General features: G+C 44.3%; 1 protein-coding gene across 5 annotated transcripts in view; it reads left to right on the top strand.

Annotated features, from left to right (window-relative positions):
- Positions 1-1277: 1277 nt before the first annotated feature.
- Positions 1278-14372, top strand: part of LOC139541295 (protein furry homolog-like) — an 82618-nt gene continuing 69523 nt past the window's right edge. For 2 of the 5 annotated variants that reach the window (XM_071345797.1, XM_071345795.1), the window contains exon 1: positions 1281-1568. In XM_071345797.1, coding sequence (XP_071201898.1) covers positions 1364-1568 — 205 coding nt within the window. In that variant the 5' untranslated portion in view covers positions 1281-1363. Of the gene's footprint in view, positions 1569-14372 lie in introns of all 5 variants that reach the window. The other 3 variants (XM_071345793.1, XM_071345792.1, XM_071345794.1) reach the window with 3 other exon arrangements.

The following is a 14372-nucleotide window of genomic DNA, read 5'->3' as shown; positions in this document are numbered from 1 at the left end:
CAGGTCATCTTTACTTCCTACTGTGCCAGAACTCTAAACCAAAGGCTCCTCCCTCCCAGAGCCTACTGTACACAAATACAGCTGTCCTCGGTTAACCTCCGAGTAGGCTCTGTACCGGTCTACTGCACAGCTCTCAGAACAGAGGAATTCTGATTCTATGATAAAGGTATCTTTGTTGTTCCATTAAGGTTGTTAGCTGTTCTCAAATCAGGTTTGTAGAGGGCGCTCAGAGGGAGTGGTTCCGTCATATCGATTCACACTGTTGGCTAAACTAAAGCACTCACCATATGTATGGTGATGATGAATCAGCAGAAAATGGCTTTTCTTTGTAAATGCTCTCTAAATGGACTACATAACTCATGTTAAGGCAATTTGTATTGAGTGCAAATATAGCTTTGTTTTTATGTTGGATGTATGTTCACATGCATATTTAGTAGCCTATACTGCATAGTTTGATGTGTGTTCTCTCAGCTTGAGAGCAGAGGTTCTGTTTTTAGAGGAGTTTGGTCATTCAGGTACGAGCTGAGCAGCCAAGCAAAGCACAGTAATATCACCCTGTCTGGCACAAGCACATCCCTCATTCACTCTACATCTCAGAGATTTACTACATCATACAAAATAACACAGTGAAGGCATTGAGGGAGGGGGTTTGATGGGTAATTGGAGTGAAAGTGTGTAGCTGGTACCATATGACACAGTTCCCTGGGCGGTAAGGGTTATCGTTATATACAGACGGGCCGGAGGGTAGAGTCACCCCTTAAACTTTCACCTTCGTTCACCTTCTCTCTTCCTTCACTCTCGCTATCCTCATGCTCTTCTAAGAGAGGTAAACCCAGGCAGGGTGGGTCGGTGTCATCTCTGTTTTAATTGGGTGGGGGCCCAGGCGTGCGTTTTCTCCTATGGAACATGTTCTGGTCCCGCCCCTGAAAGTGCCTGGCACCTGACCTGCCTGGGTCCGCCCACTCCGGATTACATCACTGCTGGGGAAAAGTGCAATGTCTTTTCTTTCTCCCTCTGTGAGCAGACAGGTACTATTTCTGGCTGAGCAAGAAGATTCTCCCCTTCTGAATATTCACTGTAGGGGGATACGACGGACTGATATTACTTCTCTGTACTGAGTTTCAATAGGTCAGACAGGTCATGTCTCTTCACTCTTCTCATGGGTTGTCTGAGGCCTGATTATCGCAATCAATGATATCACTGACTGTAGAGCTACGCAGCAGACAGACAGAGTGGCTGTGACTGTGGAAAACAACCAGGTAGCTGTTTTGTGTGGGAAAATGGCTCAGGGTGACACAGTGACTGACTGTGTGAATTTGGACTGGGGGCTTGACTGAGTGGGCTAGAGTTAATACTGACAGACATGGAGTTTCTGAGGAGTCTGGTCCCGGCTGTCATATCGGGGGATGTAGGGACGGTGGAGTCTGGGGGGGCGTTGCCCCGGGAGACAGGTCCCCGTCTGCTGCGGATGAAGCGCCTGCTGGCCATTGGCCAGACGACCGAGGAGGACCAGCAGGGTCTGGTGAATACCTCCACTACCAGACCCATCCACTCCAACCACATCAAAGGTACTGACCCGACTAACTGACACTGGGCAGGAGGAGCCCACTCTCTTACAATGACTCACCTATACTTATCTAGGCTACAGAGAGATTTACATTCATGTTTAACGAGTAGCTCTGTTGTAGGTCAAGTACTTGAGGTGGTGTTCAGTAGTCAACACTCAATCAACTTGCTGAGTTGTTTGTTACTGTGTCAAATACTAAAGTGAAACATTGAGCCCATAAAAGGTATGATACTCTCAACTGGTAGTAACTAGTATTATCTTGGCCTTGTAGCAGGTAAACCTTAACATCATCCGCTGCAATAACTTTCTAATGTGATACCAATGAGACATGATCACATGAAATAATCCCAGGAATATAGTGTGGAGGTTGTGTTGTACTGTCAGGTGAAGTACGGCTACTTGTCTTGTGTGTGAGAGAGTTAACATTAGTGTGCTTGTATTGAGGCATCTGGGACATTGACACTTATGGCTGGTAATTTCCATGGACCTCACCATACATTATCACGATACTCAGGTGCCGGTACAATATGTATTGCGTTTCTCACGATTCTATATGTTTTGCGATTCAATACTGTGATTTTCTTTTTCTTTTATTGCGATTTGATGTTCCAAACATATTGCTCAGCATATGTCCACTATAGAGGGAAAAGAGAGAGCCATGATAAAATTACTTTTGATCAGTCATAGAAATAAAAGTGCTGAAAACAAATTGGCTCCTTATTTAAAAATAAGATGGAGAACAAGCTATGACTTTTGGTGCAGGTACAGCCAATTGCCGCAAAAATAACATTGCGATATTATCAATACGATAGTTTGTCAAATAATATCCTAATATATATACACTGCTCAAAAAAATAAAGGGAACACTTAAACAACACAATGTAACTCCAAGTCAATCACACTTCTGTGAAATCAAACTGTCCACTTAGGAAGCAACACTGATTGACAATACATTTCACATGCTGTTGTGCAAATGGTATAGACAAAAGGTGGAAATTATAGGCAATTAGCAAGACACCCCCAATAAAGGAGTGGTTCTGCAGGTGGTGACAACAGACCACTTCTCAGTTCCTGTGCTTCCTGGCTGATGTTTTGGTCACTTTTGAATGCTGGCGGTGCTTTCACTCTAGTGGTAGCATGAGACGGAGTCTACAACCCACACAAGTGGCTCAGGTAGTGCAGCTCATCCAGGATGGCACATCAATGCGAGCTGTGGCAAGAAGGTTTGCTGTGTCTGTCAGCGTAGTGTCCAGAGCATGGAGGCTCTACCAGGAGACAGGCCAGTACATCAGGAGATGTGGAGGAGGGCGTAGGAGGGCAACAACCCAGCAGCAGGACCGCTACCTCCGCCTTTGTACAAGGAGGATCAGGTGGAGAACTGCCAGAGCCCTGCAAAATTACCTCCAGCAGGCCACAAATGTGCATGTGTCTGCTCAAACGGTCAGAAACAGACTCCATGAGGGTGGTATGAGGGCCCGACGTCCACAGGTGGGGGTTGTGCTTACAGCCCAACACCGTGCAGGACGTTTGGCATTTGCCAGAGAACACCAAGATTGGCAAATTCGTCACTGGCGCCCTGTGCTCTTCACAGATGAAAGCGGGTTCACACTGAGCACATGTGACAGACGTGACAGAGTCTGGAGACGCCGTGGAGAACGTTCTGCTGCCTGCAACATCCTCCAGCATGACCGGTTTGGCGGTGGGTCAGTCATGGTGTGGGGTGGCATTTCTTTGGGGGGGCCGCACAGCCCTCCATGTGCTCGCCCGAGGTAGCCTTACTGCCATTAGGTACCGAGATGAGATCCTCAGACCCCTTGTGAGACCATATGCTGGTGCGGTTGGCCCTGGGTTCCTCCTAATGCAAGACAATGCTAGACCTCATGTGGCTGGAGTGTGTCAGCAGTTCCTGCAAGAGGAAGGCATTGATGCTATGGACTGGCCCGCCCGTTCCCCAGATCTGAATCCAATTGAGCACATCTGGGACATCATGTCTCGCTCCATCCACCAACGCCACGCTGCACCACAGACTGTCCAGGAGTTGGCGGATGCTTTAGTCCAGGTCTGGGAGGAGATCCCTCAGGAGACCATCTGCCACCTCATCAGGAGCATGCCCAGGCGTTGTAGGGAGGTCATACAGGCACGTGGAGGCCACACACACTACTGAGCCTCATTTTGACTTGTTTTATGGACATTACATCAAAGTTGGATCAGCCTGAAGTGTGGTTTTCCACTTTAATTTTGAGTGTGACTCCAAATCCAGACCTCCATGGGTTGATACATTTGATTTCCATTGATAATTTGTGTGATTTTGTTGTCAGCACATTCAACTATGTAAAGACAAAAGTATTTAATAAGAATATTTCATTCATTCAGATCTAGGATGTGTTATTTTAGTGTTCCCTTAATTTTTTTGAGCAGTGTGTGTATATACACTGCACAAAAAAATAAAGGAAACACTTAAACAACACAATGTAACTCCAAGTCAATCACACTTCTGTGAAATCAAACTGTCCACTTAGGAAGCAACACTGATTGACAATAAATTTCACATGCTGTTGTGCAAATGGAATAGACAAAAGGTGGAAATTATAGGCAATTAACAAGACACCCCCAATAAAGGAGTGATTCTGCAGGTGGTGACCACAGACCACTTCTCAGTTCCTATGCTTCCTGGCTGATGTTTTGGTCACTTTTGAATGCTGGCGGTGCTCTCACTCTAGTGGTAGCATGAGACGGAGTCTACAACCCACACAAGTGGCTCAGGTAGTGCAGCTCATCCAGGATGGCACATCAATGCGAGCTGTGGCAAGAAGGTTTGCTGTGTCTGTCAGCGTAGTGTCCAGAGCATGGAGGCGCTACCAGGAGACAGGCCAGTACATCAGGAGACGTGGAGGAGGCCGTAGGAGGGCAACAACCCAGCAGCAGGACCGCTACCTCTGCCTTTGAGCAGGAGGAGCACTGCCAGAGCCCTGCAAAATGACCTCCAGCAGGCCACAAATGTGCATGTGTCAGCATATGGTCCCACAAGGGCTCTGAGGATCTCATCTCGGTACCTAATGGCAGTCAGGCTACCTCTGGCGAGCACATGGAGGGCTGTGCGGCCCCACAAAGAAATGCCACCCCACACAATGACTGACCCACTGCCAAACCGGTCATGCTGGAGGATGTTGCAGGCAGCAGAACGTTCTCCACGGCGTCTCCAGACTCTGTCACGTCTGTCACATGTGCTCATGTGCTCAGTGTGAACCTGCTTTCATCTGTGAAGAGCACAGGGCGCCAGTGGCGAATTTGCCAATCTTGGTGTTCTCTGGCAAATGCCAAACGTCCTGCACGGTGTTGGGCTGTAAGCACAACCCCCACCTGTGGACGCCGGGCCCTCATACCACCCTCATGGAGTCTGTTTCTGACCGTTTGAGCAGACACATGCACATTTGTGGCCTGCTGGAGGTCATTTTGCAGGGCTCTGGCAGTGCTCCTCCTGCTCCTCCTTGCACAAAGGCGGAGGTAGCGGTCCTGCTGCTGGGTTGTTGCCCTCCTACGCCCTCCTCCACGTCTCCTGATGTACTGGCCTGTCTCCTGGTAGCGCCTCCATGCTCTGGACACTACGCTGACAGACACAGCAAACCTTCTTGCCACAGCTCGCATTGATGTGCCATCCTGGATGAGCTGCACTACCTGAGCCACTTGTGTGGGTTGTAGACTCCGTCTCATGCTACCACTAGAGTGAGAGCACCGCCAGCATTCAAAAGTGACCAAAACATCAGCCAGGAAGCATAGGAACTGAGAAGTGGTCTGTGGTCACCACCTGCAGAATCACTCCTTTATTGGGGGTGTCTTGTTAATTGCCTATAATTTCCATCTTTTGTCTATTACATTTGCACAACAGCATGTAAAATTTATTGTCAATCAGTGTTGCTTCCTAAGTGGACAGTTTGATTTCACAGAAGTGTGATTGACTTGGAGTTACATTGTGTTGTTTAAGTGTTCCCTTTATTTTTTTGAGCAGTGTATATATATATATATATATATAAAACGTTAACTGTATAGATTTCTTCACTAGTAACAAGCCACATACGCAGTATGCTCACACATACTCCTATGACCACATGGTATTACAGCCTGACAGCTCTGTTTTGAAAGACACCATGAAAGTTAACAGGAGGATTGAATATGCTTTCCCAACGTTGCTGAGTGGTGTTGTACATGCTGAAATGGAACTTGAGTTGCTGGTTGGGAGTTTTTTGCTTAAAGGTAGTACACGTTAGCAGTGATCTATGGTAGGGGAGTTGATGCTCCAATGTTCCAGTATGTCTTAGATAGGCATTTTACTATGTTTTTGTTTCTCAAGGGCCATTAAATCAATGTTCACAAAAATACTTTACTATTGAATTCAAAATGGAGGGCCTGTCTAATCTCAGTTTATAGTCAAGAGCGCAACAGGCCACTCGTTATGTGTGTGTGCCAGCCTGTTTCCATCGTCAGCAGGGTGATGACTCGTCAGTCTATCAGCATGGCTTTGTCCTCGGTCCTGCCTGTCAGAACAGGCTCGCTCTCTGTTTGCTAGTCCCTGAAACATGGCTGAACCAACTAACCAACCAATGGTCCCTCTGATAGAGCTTTACAGCTAGTCTAGACTGACAGCCTGATACACATTACCTTCAGACACACCAGGAAACACCCGGTTTGACCCACGTGTTTAGAGATTGCTTACATGTCTATGAGACAACACACACATCTAATCACTGTAGCAGCAGTAGCAAGACGGGGTGAACGTATGAGTGTCTTACTCTGACTGAACTCAACACTGTTAATACTGACATCCCTAATGTAGTACAATGAGGTGGCTCTATTCAGGTTAGATTTGACAAAGTCACTGAGTTGCACAAACGTGTCCATGTCAAGAGCATGGTGGAACATGATTGGGTAGCACTTTGCCTGGTTGAAGGTTACCCACCTTCCCTTCTCTGGGGCTTTCCTGTGTGGAACGTGGGTGGCCCAGATGAACACCCCTCCCAAATTATGGCTCTGAGAAACAATCGGAATAAAATATTTCCTTCTATTCAACCAGGTCACTGCCTTCCGCTGTATTTGAAAATAACACAGTCCTTTGATGTTGAGGAAGGTGATAATGTTGCGTGTAATGTTGAGGAAGGCGTGAGTGATTTGTGGTGTATCTTAAAGAATGAAAGTGACATTGAAATGTTTTTTAAGCTGCTCTTTCTGCAGTTTGGGACAGGTCCTGCCTCACACCCTTTCCACATGATTCAGTACCACGCCCTCAGGCTCTCATCTTGTCTGCCATGGCCTGCCCTGCCTGCGTTGGCTATTTGATTTGGTGCTCTCTCTCGCTCCCTCTTTCTCATTTGTAATTCAAGCACACTATGACATCACCCCAGTGGCGGATGTGAGTGCAGCTGATTTCAGGGCATCATTTTATCGAGACGTATTTGGTTTTAAAGGGCACTGTAGGTTTTCCTCTGAACTAAGGGTGTGTTTGTGAATGTGACTAAACACTGGTGTGGGGGGTGGAGATGTATGTGATGTGAATAGTTAGGTATTGATATAATTATCTGACTTTTTATACACAGTTTGTAGCCTAACTTTGGTATCTGGACATTCCATGCTTTGACTCTAATTTCTGTACTTTAATATGTATGCAGAACAGAAACCATTGATTTCAAAGTTTAACAACCATACAACTCTATGCACAATGACTACTTTAAACAATTTACACACATGACACAAACACGTTTACTGGGAGAACTGTGTAGATGCATAGTTTGGTAACAGAATTACGGTCAAATCTGAACTCTTTATAAACCTTTTAAATATCTGCTCCAAATGAAGGTTGAAAGATGTCTGCAGAAAGAATGGGGTGTCAGCTATGACATGACACCTGGAGTTAGAAACATCTATTTTGGTTAGTGAACTACAGCAGGTGAAGTGAATTTACATCTAACAGAATTACATCATGGCTCCTTGAGGTGTATTGTGCACAAATTCATAATTATGGATATGAATGTTATTCTCTTAATGATGTGCCCCATGTAGGTACACAAAGGTAGAAATATGCAATATCTTTTTTTTGTTGCTTATTTGGGTGATATTCTACACACGGGCTATTATTGTAATGAGCTTCGCCCCCAAGGAACACATTTGGTTGGTCCGGAGCAGACCAAAGCTAAAGAGATTTTTTTATTTTTTTTATTTCACCTTTATTTAACCAGGTAGGCTAGTTGAGAACAAGTTCTCATTTGCAACTGCGACCTGGCCAAGATAAAGCATAGCAGTGTGAACAGACAACACAGAGTTACACATGGAGTAAACAATAAACAAGTCAATAACATGGTAGAAAAATAAAAGAGAATCTATATACAATGTGTGCAAAAGGCATGAGGTAGGCAATAAATCGAATAATTACAATTTAGCAGATTAACACTGGAGTGATAAATCATCAGATGATCATGTGCAAGAAGAGATACTGGTGTGCAAAAGAGCAGAAAAGTAAATAAATAAAAGCAGTATGGGGGGTGAGGTAGGTAAATTGGGTGGGTAGTTTACAGATGGACTATGTACAGCTGCAGCGATCGGTTAGCTGCTCGGATAGCAGATTTTTAAAGTTGTTGAGGGAGATAAAGGTCTCCAACTTCAGAGATTTTTGCAATTCGTTCCAGTCGCAGGCAGCAGAGAACTGGAAGGAAAGGCGTCCAAATGAGGTTTTGGCTTTAGGGATGATCAGTGAGATACACCTGCTGGAGCGCGTGTTGCAGGTGGGTGTAGCCATCGTGACCAGTGAACTGAGATAAGGCGGCACTTTACCTAGCATAGCCTTGTAGATGACCTGGAGCCAGTGGGTCTGACGACGAACATGTAGCGAGGGCCAGCCGACTAGGGCATACAGGTCGCAGTGGTGGGTCGTATAAGGTGCTTTAGTAACAAAACGAATGGCACTGTGATAAACTGCATCCAGTTTGCTGAGTAGAGTATTGGAAGCTATTTTGTAGATGACATCGCCGAAGTCGAGGATCGGTAGGATAGTCAGTTTTACTAGGGTAAGTTTGGCGGCGTGAGTGAAGGAGGCTTTGTTGCGGAATAGAAAGCCGATTCTTGCTTTGATTTTGGATTGGAGATGTTTGATATGAGTCTGGAAGGAGAGTTTGCAGTCTAGCCAGACACCTAGGTACTTATAGATGTCCACATATTCTAGGTCGGAACCGTCCAGGGTGGTGATGCTAGTCGGGCGTGCGGGTGCAGGCAGCGAACGGTTGAAAAGCATGCATTTGGTTTTACTAGCGTTTAAGAGCAGTTGGAGGCCACGGAAGGAGTGTTGTATGGCATTGAAGCTCGTTTGGAGGTTAGATAGTACAGTGTCCAAGGAAGGGCCGGAAGTATATAGAATGGTGTCGTCTGCGTAGAGGTGGATCAGGGAATCGCCCGCAGCAAGAGCAACATCATTGATGTATACAGAGAAAAGAGTCGGCCCGAGAATTGAACCCTGTGGTACCCCCATAGAGACTGCCAGAGGACCGGACAACATGCCCTCCGATTTGACACACTGAACTCTGTCTGCAAAGTAGTTGGTGAACCAGGCAAGGCAGTCATTAGAAAAACCGAGGCTACTGAGTCTGCCGATAAGAATATGGTGATTGACAGAGTCGAAAGCCTTGGCCAGGTCGATGAAGACGGCTGCACAGTAATGTCTTTTATCGATGGCGGTTATGATATCGTTTAGTACCTTGAGCGTGGCTGAGGTGCACCCATGACCGGCTCGGAAACCGGATTGCACAGCGGAGAAGGTACGGTGGGATTCGAGATGGTCAGTGATCTGTTTGTTGACTTGGCTTTCGAAGACCTTAGATAGGCAGGACAGGATGATAGACATCTGTTTCACAAGTTTGGACAGTACAGTAAAGTAGATATGTACATTATACTGTACACTTATTTACTTTACTGTTTTGTATTGTACTGTTCTCTACTGCGTTGTAAACTTGCGAAACATAGACGTCTTATTGTCTATGATTTAGTCAGATTTGGTCCGTCCAGGGCGGACTGACAAATTTCAACTACTTCTCAACATCCATGGATGTCTGGTGTCAGTGGGGTAGGATGCTTGTTACAGTAAATGGAAAGAGGATAGGTGTCAGTAAGAGCCGGGAGAGGTGACACAACTGTAGAGGAGAGAAGGGGAGAGTGAGGGGTTGTAGCAGGTGACTCAACTGTTTGTGACTTATGATTTCTCATTGTAGCCAATTCAATTGCAGTAATTCTGTTACAGATAAATAAATAAAACGTAATTCCATTACTGATTTGGTAATGAAAAAGGTATGTTTCCTGATGAAAATTTGTGTGCTTGCTTCAGCTGAAAAAAAATGTTTGTTTCCTAACATAGCCAATCTGCTATCCGAGCAGCTAACCGATCGCTGCAGCTGTACATAGTCCATCTGTAAACTACCCACCCAATTTACCTACCTCACCCCCCATACTGCTTTTATTTATTTACTTTTCTGCTCTTTTGCACACCAGTATCTCTTCTTGCACATGATCATCTGATGATTTATCACTCCAGTGTTAATCTGCTAAATTGTAATTATTCGATTTATTGCCTACCTCATGCCTTTTGCACACATTGTATATAGATTCTCTTCTTTTCTACCATGTTATTGACTTGTTTATTGTTTACTCCATGTGTAACTCTGTGTTGTCTGTTCACACTGCTATGCTTTATCTTGGCCAGGTCGCAGTTGCAAATGAGAACTTGTTCTCAACTAGCCTACCTGGTTAAATAAAGGTGAAATAAATAAAATAAATAAAAAATTTGTCCTGATATATTGAATGAGCGAATTATTTCAAAAGGCATAAATGTATTTGGTTGTAATGTTGCAGAGTTATACGTTTTGGGTGGTCAACCACTCTAGATGTATCAGGACTAGAGGTCGACCAATTATGATTTTTCAACGCCGATACCGATTATTGGAGGACAAAAAAAGCCGATACCGATTAATCGGCCGATTTTATATTAAATAAAATAAAAGTTTTATATATATATATATATATATATATAAAATACACACACACACATTTTTGTAATAATGACAACTGCAACAATACTGAATGAACAATGAACACTTTTATTTTAACTTAATATAATACATAAATACACACACACACACACACACACACACACACACACACACACACACACAGCTCTGAAGTGACAATGATACTGAAGAGTCTGCTTAGGAGACATACTCTCAATTGTTTGAATAAAAATAGTTTAAGTTACCTCTGATGAATGTTGAAAGCAAAAACTGTAATTTCTATATGCAGGAAATCCTATTTTAATAATGGGCATGGTAAGAATTGACGACCAAAGTGCGAGTCATAATTCCCATGACACCTAGCAAAATCTGAAAAGCGGTTCCTTCATTAATTCCATAGGATATTTTTTAGATTCACTTAAAATAAGGTCTGTGTTTCGTGTAGGCTTACACCACCTTGCCAATTTTATAACTGTGTAGATATCCATAGGACAAGGTAACTCTGATCAATATTGGCTAAATATAAGCGAAGATCATTTTTTTTGTAGAGTGGATTTATGAAAATATGTTGACAAACGTTACCTTATCCTAGTGAGATTTACACGGGTATCAAAACGTCGAGGCGGTTTAAGCCTGCACGAAACACAGACCTTATTTGAAGTAGATCAAGACATTCTCTATGGAAGACATGAACGGTAAAATAACGAAGGAACCCCTGTCAAGTTCAGCCGCAAGTTATTACAGGAATTATAACGCGTCGACTATTTCTCTCTAAACCATATACCTTTGACTAATCCAGAAACTATCACCTCGAAAACAAAACGTTTATTCCGTTCCGTATTTTATCTAACGGGTGGCATCCATGAGTCTAAATATTCCTGTTACATTGCACAACCTTCAATGTTGTCATAATTACGTAAAATTCTGGCAAATTAGTTCGCAAAGAGCCAGGCGGCCCAAACTGTTGCATATACCCTGACTCTGCGTGCAATGAACGCAAGAGAAATGACACAATTTCACCTGGTTAATATTGCCTGTTAACCTGGATTTCTTTTAGCTAAATATGCAGGTTTAAAAATATATACTTGTGTATTGATTTTAAGAAAGGCATCGATGTTTATGGTTAAGTACACATTGGAGCAATGACAGTCATTGATTGATTGTTTTTTATAAGATAAGTTTAATGCTAGCTAGCAATTTACCTTAGCTTACAGCATTCGCGGCACAGGCAGGCTCCTCGTGGAGTGCAATGTAATCAGTGTTAGAGCATTGGACTAGTTAACTGTAAGGTTGCAAGATTGGATCCCCCGAGCTGACAAGGTAAAAAATCTGTCGTTCCGAGGCAGAACGTTCCTAGGCCGTCATTGAAAATAAGAATGTGTTCTTAACTGACTTGCCTAGTTAAATAAAGATTTAAATAAAGGTGTGTAAAAAATAAAATAATAATCTGCAAATCGCCGCCCAAAAATGCCCTGATTTTTAATCGGCCATTCAGATTAATCGGTCTACCTCTAGTCCTGATACATCTAGGGTGGTTGACCACCCAAGACGTATAACTCTGCAACATTACAACCAAATACATTTATGCCTTTTGAAATAATTCGCTCATTCAATATATCAGAGGACAAATGGATATGGTAGCAGTGAAAAACAATTACCTGAGCCAGCCAGCACAGAGCCTGATGCACAACTCTTATGGGAAAACTGGATCATAGCAGAGGGCACAAATTGTTCTATGAATCACTTGGAACTCTTAGACTCCCAAATAACTCACCCATCAAATGCTTGACAATGGAAAACATAAACCATATTGAAGCTAGTGCCTGTGAAAATGGGGCTGTGATAAATGAAATGGCCTTCGCGAGGGGCTGTGTGTGTGAAGATGAGGTTTCATTCTTAATTGGCTGGCTGGCAGCAACTCTCTGCTAGTAATTGTAGGGAGGGTCTCGCTGTGCTGTGGTGACCTTAAAGTGGCTCTCCCCTGACTCTGCTCTGCATCTGATAGTCAAAGCTGGGTCCAGCCTGGTAGAGGAGAGACAGGATATGTTGAAGTGGTGTGAAGGAGCTGTCGGTGGTTGAAGTCTGTTCTGAATGGTTATGGATGGGAGCTTCTAGTGAGCATTATTAGACATGTTATTGAAGACACTCCTCACGACAATATTGCGGCGCTAGCTGCTTAGCTAACAGAGTTCAAGCAAAATCAGTGAGAACCTTGCCTCTTTTACCTTGATGTATTGGGGGTGAATGTTGTTCCTGCTGAATGGTGTTATTAATGCATTGGTAGGCCCCTGGCTCTAGGATGGTAGACCTGGACAGGGCCTGGGCCGGGCTGCAGAGAGCTGCCTGATTTTCATCTGATGCATTGTTCTCTGCGGCCCGGGGGGGGGGGTCAGGGATTGAATTACAGCTCCTCTGGATTTGTTGTTCTTTCCTCCCACTTTGTGCAGAACGCTATGGACAGGAAATGCATTCTCCGTCCTCACTGTGGCCGCATTTAGAGCCAGTCAGGATGGCCAACTGTCAATCAGCTGCTGTCAGGGCATCCCTCCGCCTACTGAACACTGAGCCTGCCTCTACCTGGACCCAGTGGTTTTTTCAATTGAGCCTTGAGCACTAGTACAGATAGGCCTGTATCAGTCGATGGCTATAATGTGAACATTTCAAGTGATCATAGCTTAGTTACATTGTTGACATTCTTACTCGGGGCCCAGTGCTCTTTGATTATGTCCTGTTCTGCGTTGGACAGTTTGTACTGTTTGATCTAACCTGAGAGAGCTGATCCTGTTTTATGTTGTACTGCATTCCTGAAGAATGAGCAGTGTTTACTCTAAACAGAGATTGTATGTGTGAGAGAGAGTCCACATGATCAAGTGTGTTAGGAGTTTGGTTAAGGAACATTGCTTCTGAGAGAGAGACTGTGTTGCAGCAGAGCTTAGTATGTTGTGGTTTGGACCGAGGCCACATTATGGCACAGCCACATGCGGTCAATCATGGTCAGCAATACACAAAAACTATCCTTCCCACTGTAGGCCTGTTTGTTTAAATGGCAAAGTAATTCAGTGCACTTTACTGCTCCTTCCATCATAAGGCTCACGAATGCCTGGTAAGTGTACTGTAGGGCAGGCAGGGTGTGTGACAAAGCAGGCCTTTGTGGAGTGTTTGTTTACGATACTGAGGCCTGGTTTGGTTTTGCAGAACTTGTGTTCTGTTATGAGACAGAGAAAGAAGAGCTTCCACCTGAGAAAAACAGATGTTTTGTTAGTGATAATCTTATCTGTTTTTCTGGAATGTTTTGTGAACAAAATTAATCCTGTCTATGACCACATTAGTTGATGTCATGTGGTTTGCTTTCAGTCTGCAAGCAGGGTTTAAAAGGAGACAGTAGTGTGTGTGTGTGTGTCTGATGGCTGTTGCTGGACAAAAACTGTGATGTAATCCTATGACTTCTATGTGTGTGTCAGTTTGTTGTTGACTCAAACAGATTTAAGTATCCTACTACCCATCATGCAGTGCTCTTTGTGGATGAGAGCAGCAGCTGCAGTGGGTGGCAGTGTCCCATGTTCTGTGTCCCAGGCCGGTGAAAGGTGACTGGGTGGCAGTGTCCCATGTTCTGTGTCCCAGGCCGGTGAAAGGTGACTGCCCCAGTATGGAGCCTCATGTCCAGCAGCATAGCTACTAGTGTTGTATGGTATACCGGTGCCATGGTAACAGCACGGCACCAAAACCTCATACTTATTATACCAACATTTTAGAATACTGTAGTACCT

This window comes from Salvelinus alpinus, chromosome 16, assembly GCF_045679555.1.
Source record: "Salvelinus alpinus chromosome 16, SLU_Salpinus.1, whole genome shotgun sequence".
Taxonomy (NCBI): Eukaryota; Metazoa; Chordata; class Actinopteri; order Salmoniformes; family Salmonidae; genus Salvelinus; species Salvelinus alpinus.
Note: the sequence above shows the minus strand (reverse complement) of the source record. Positions and strands in the feature narration are given on the sequence as shown.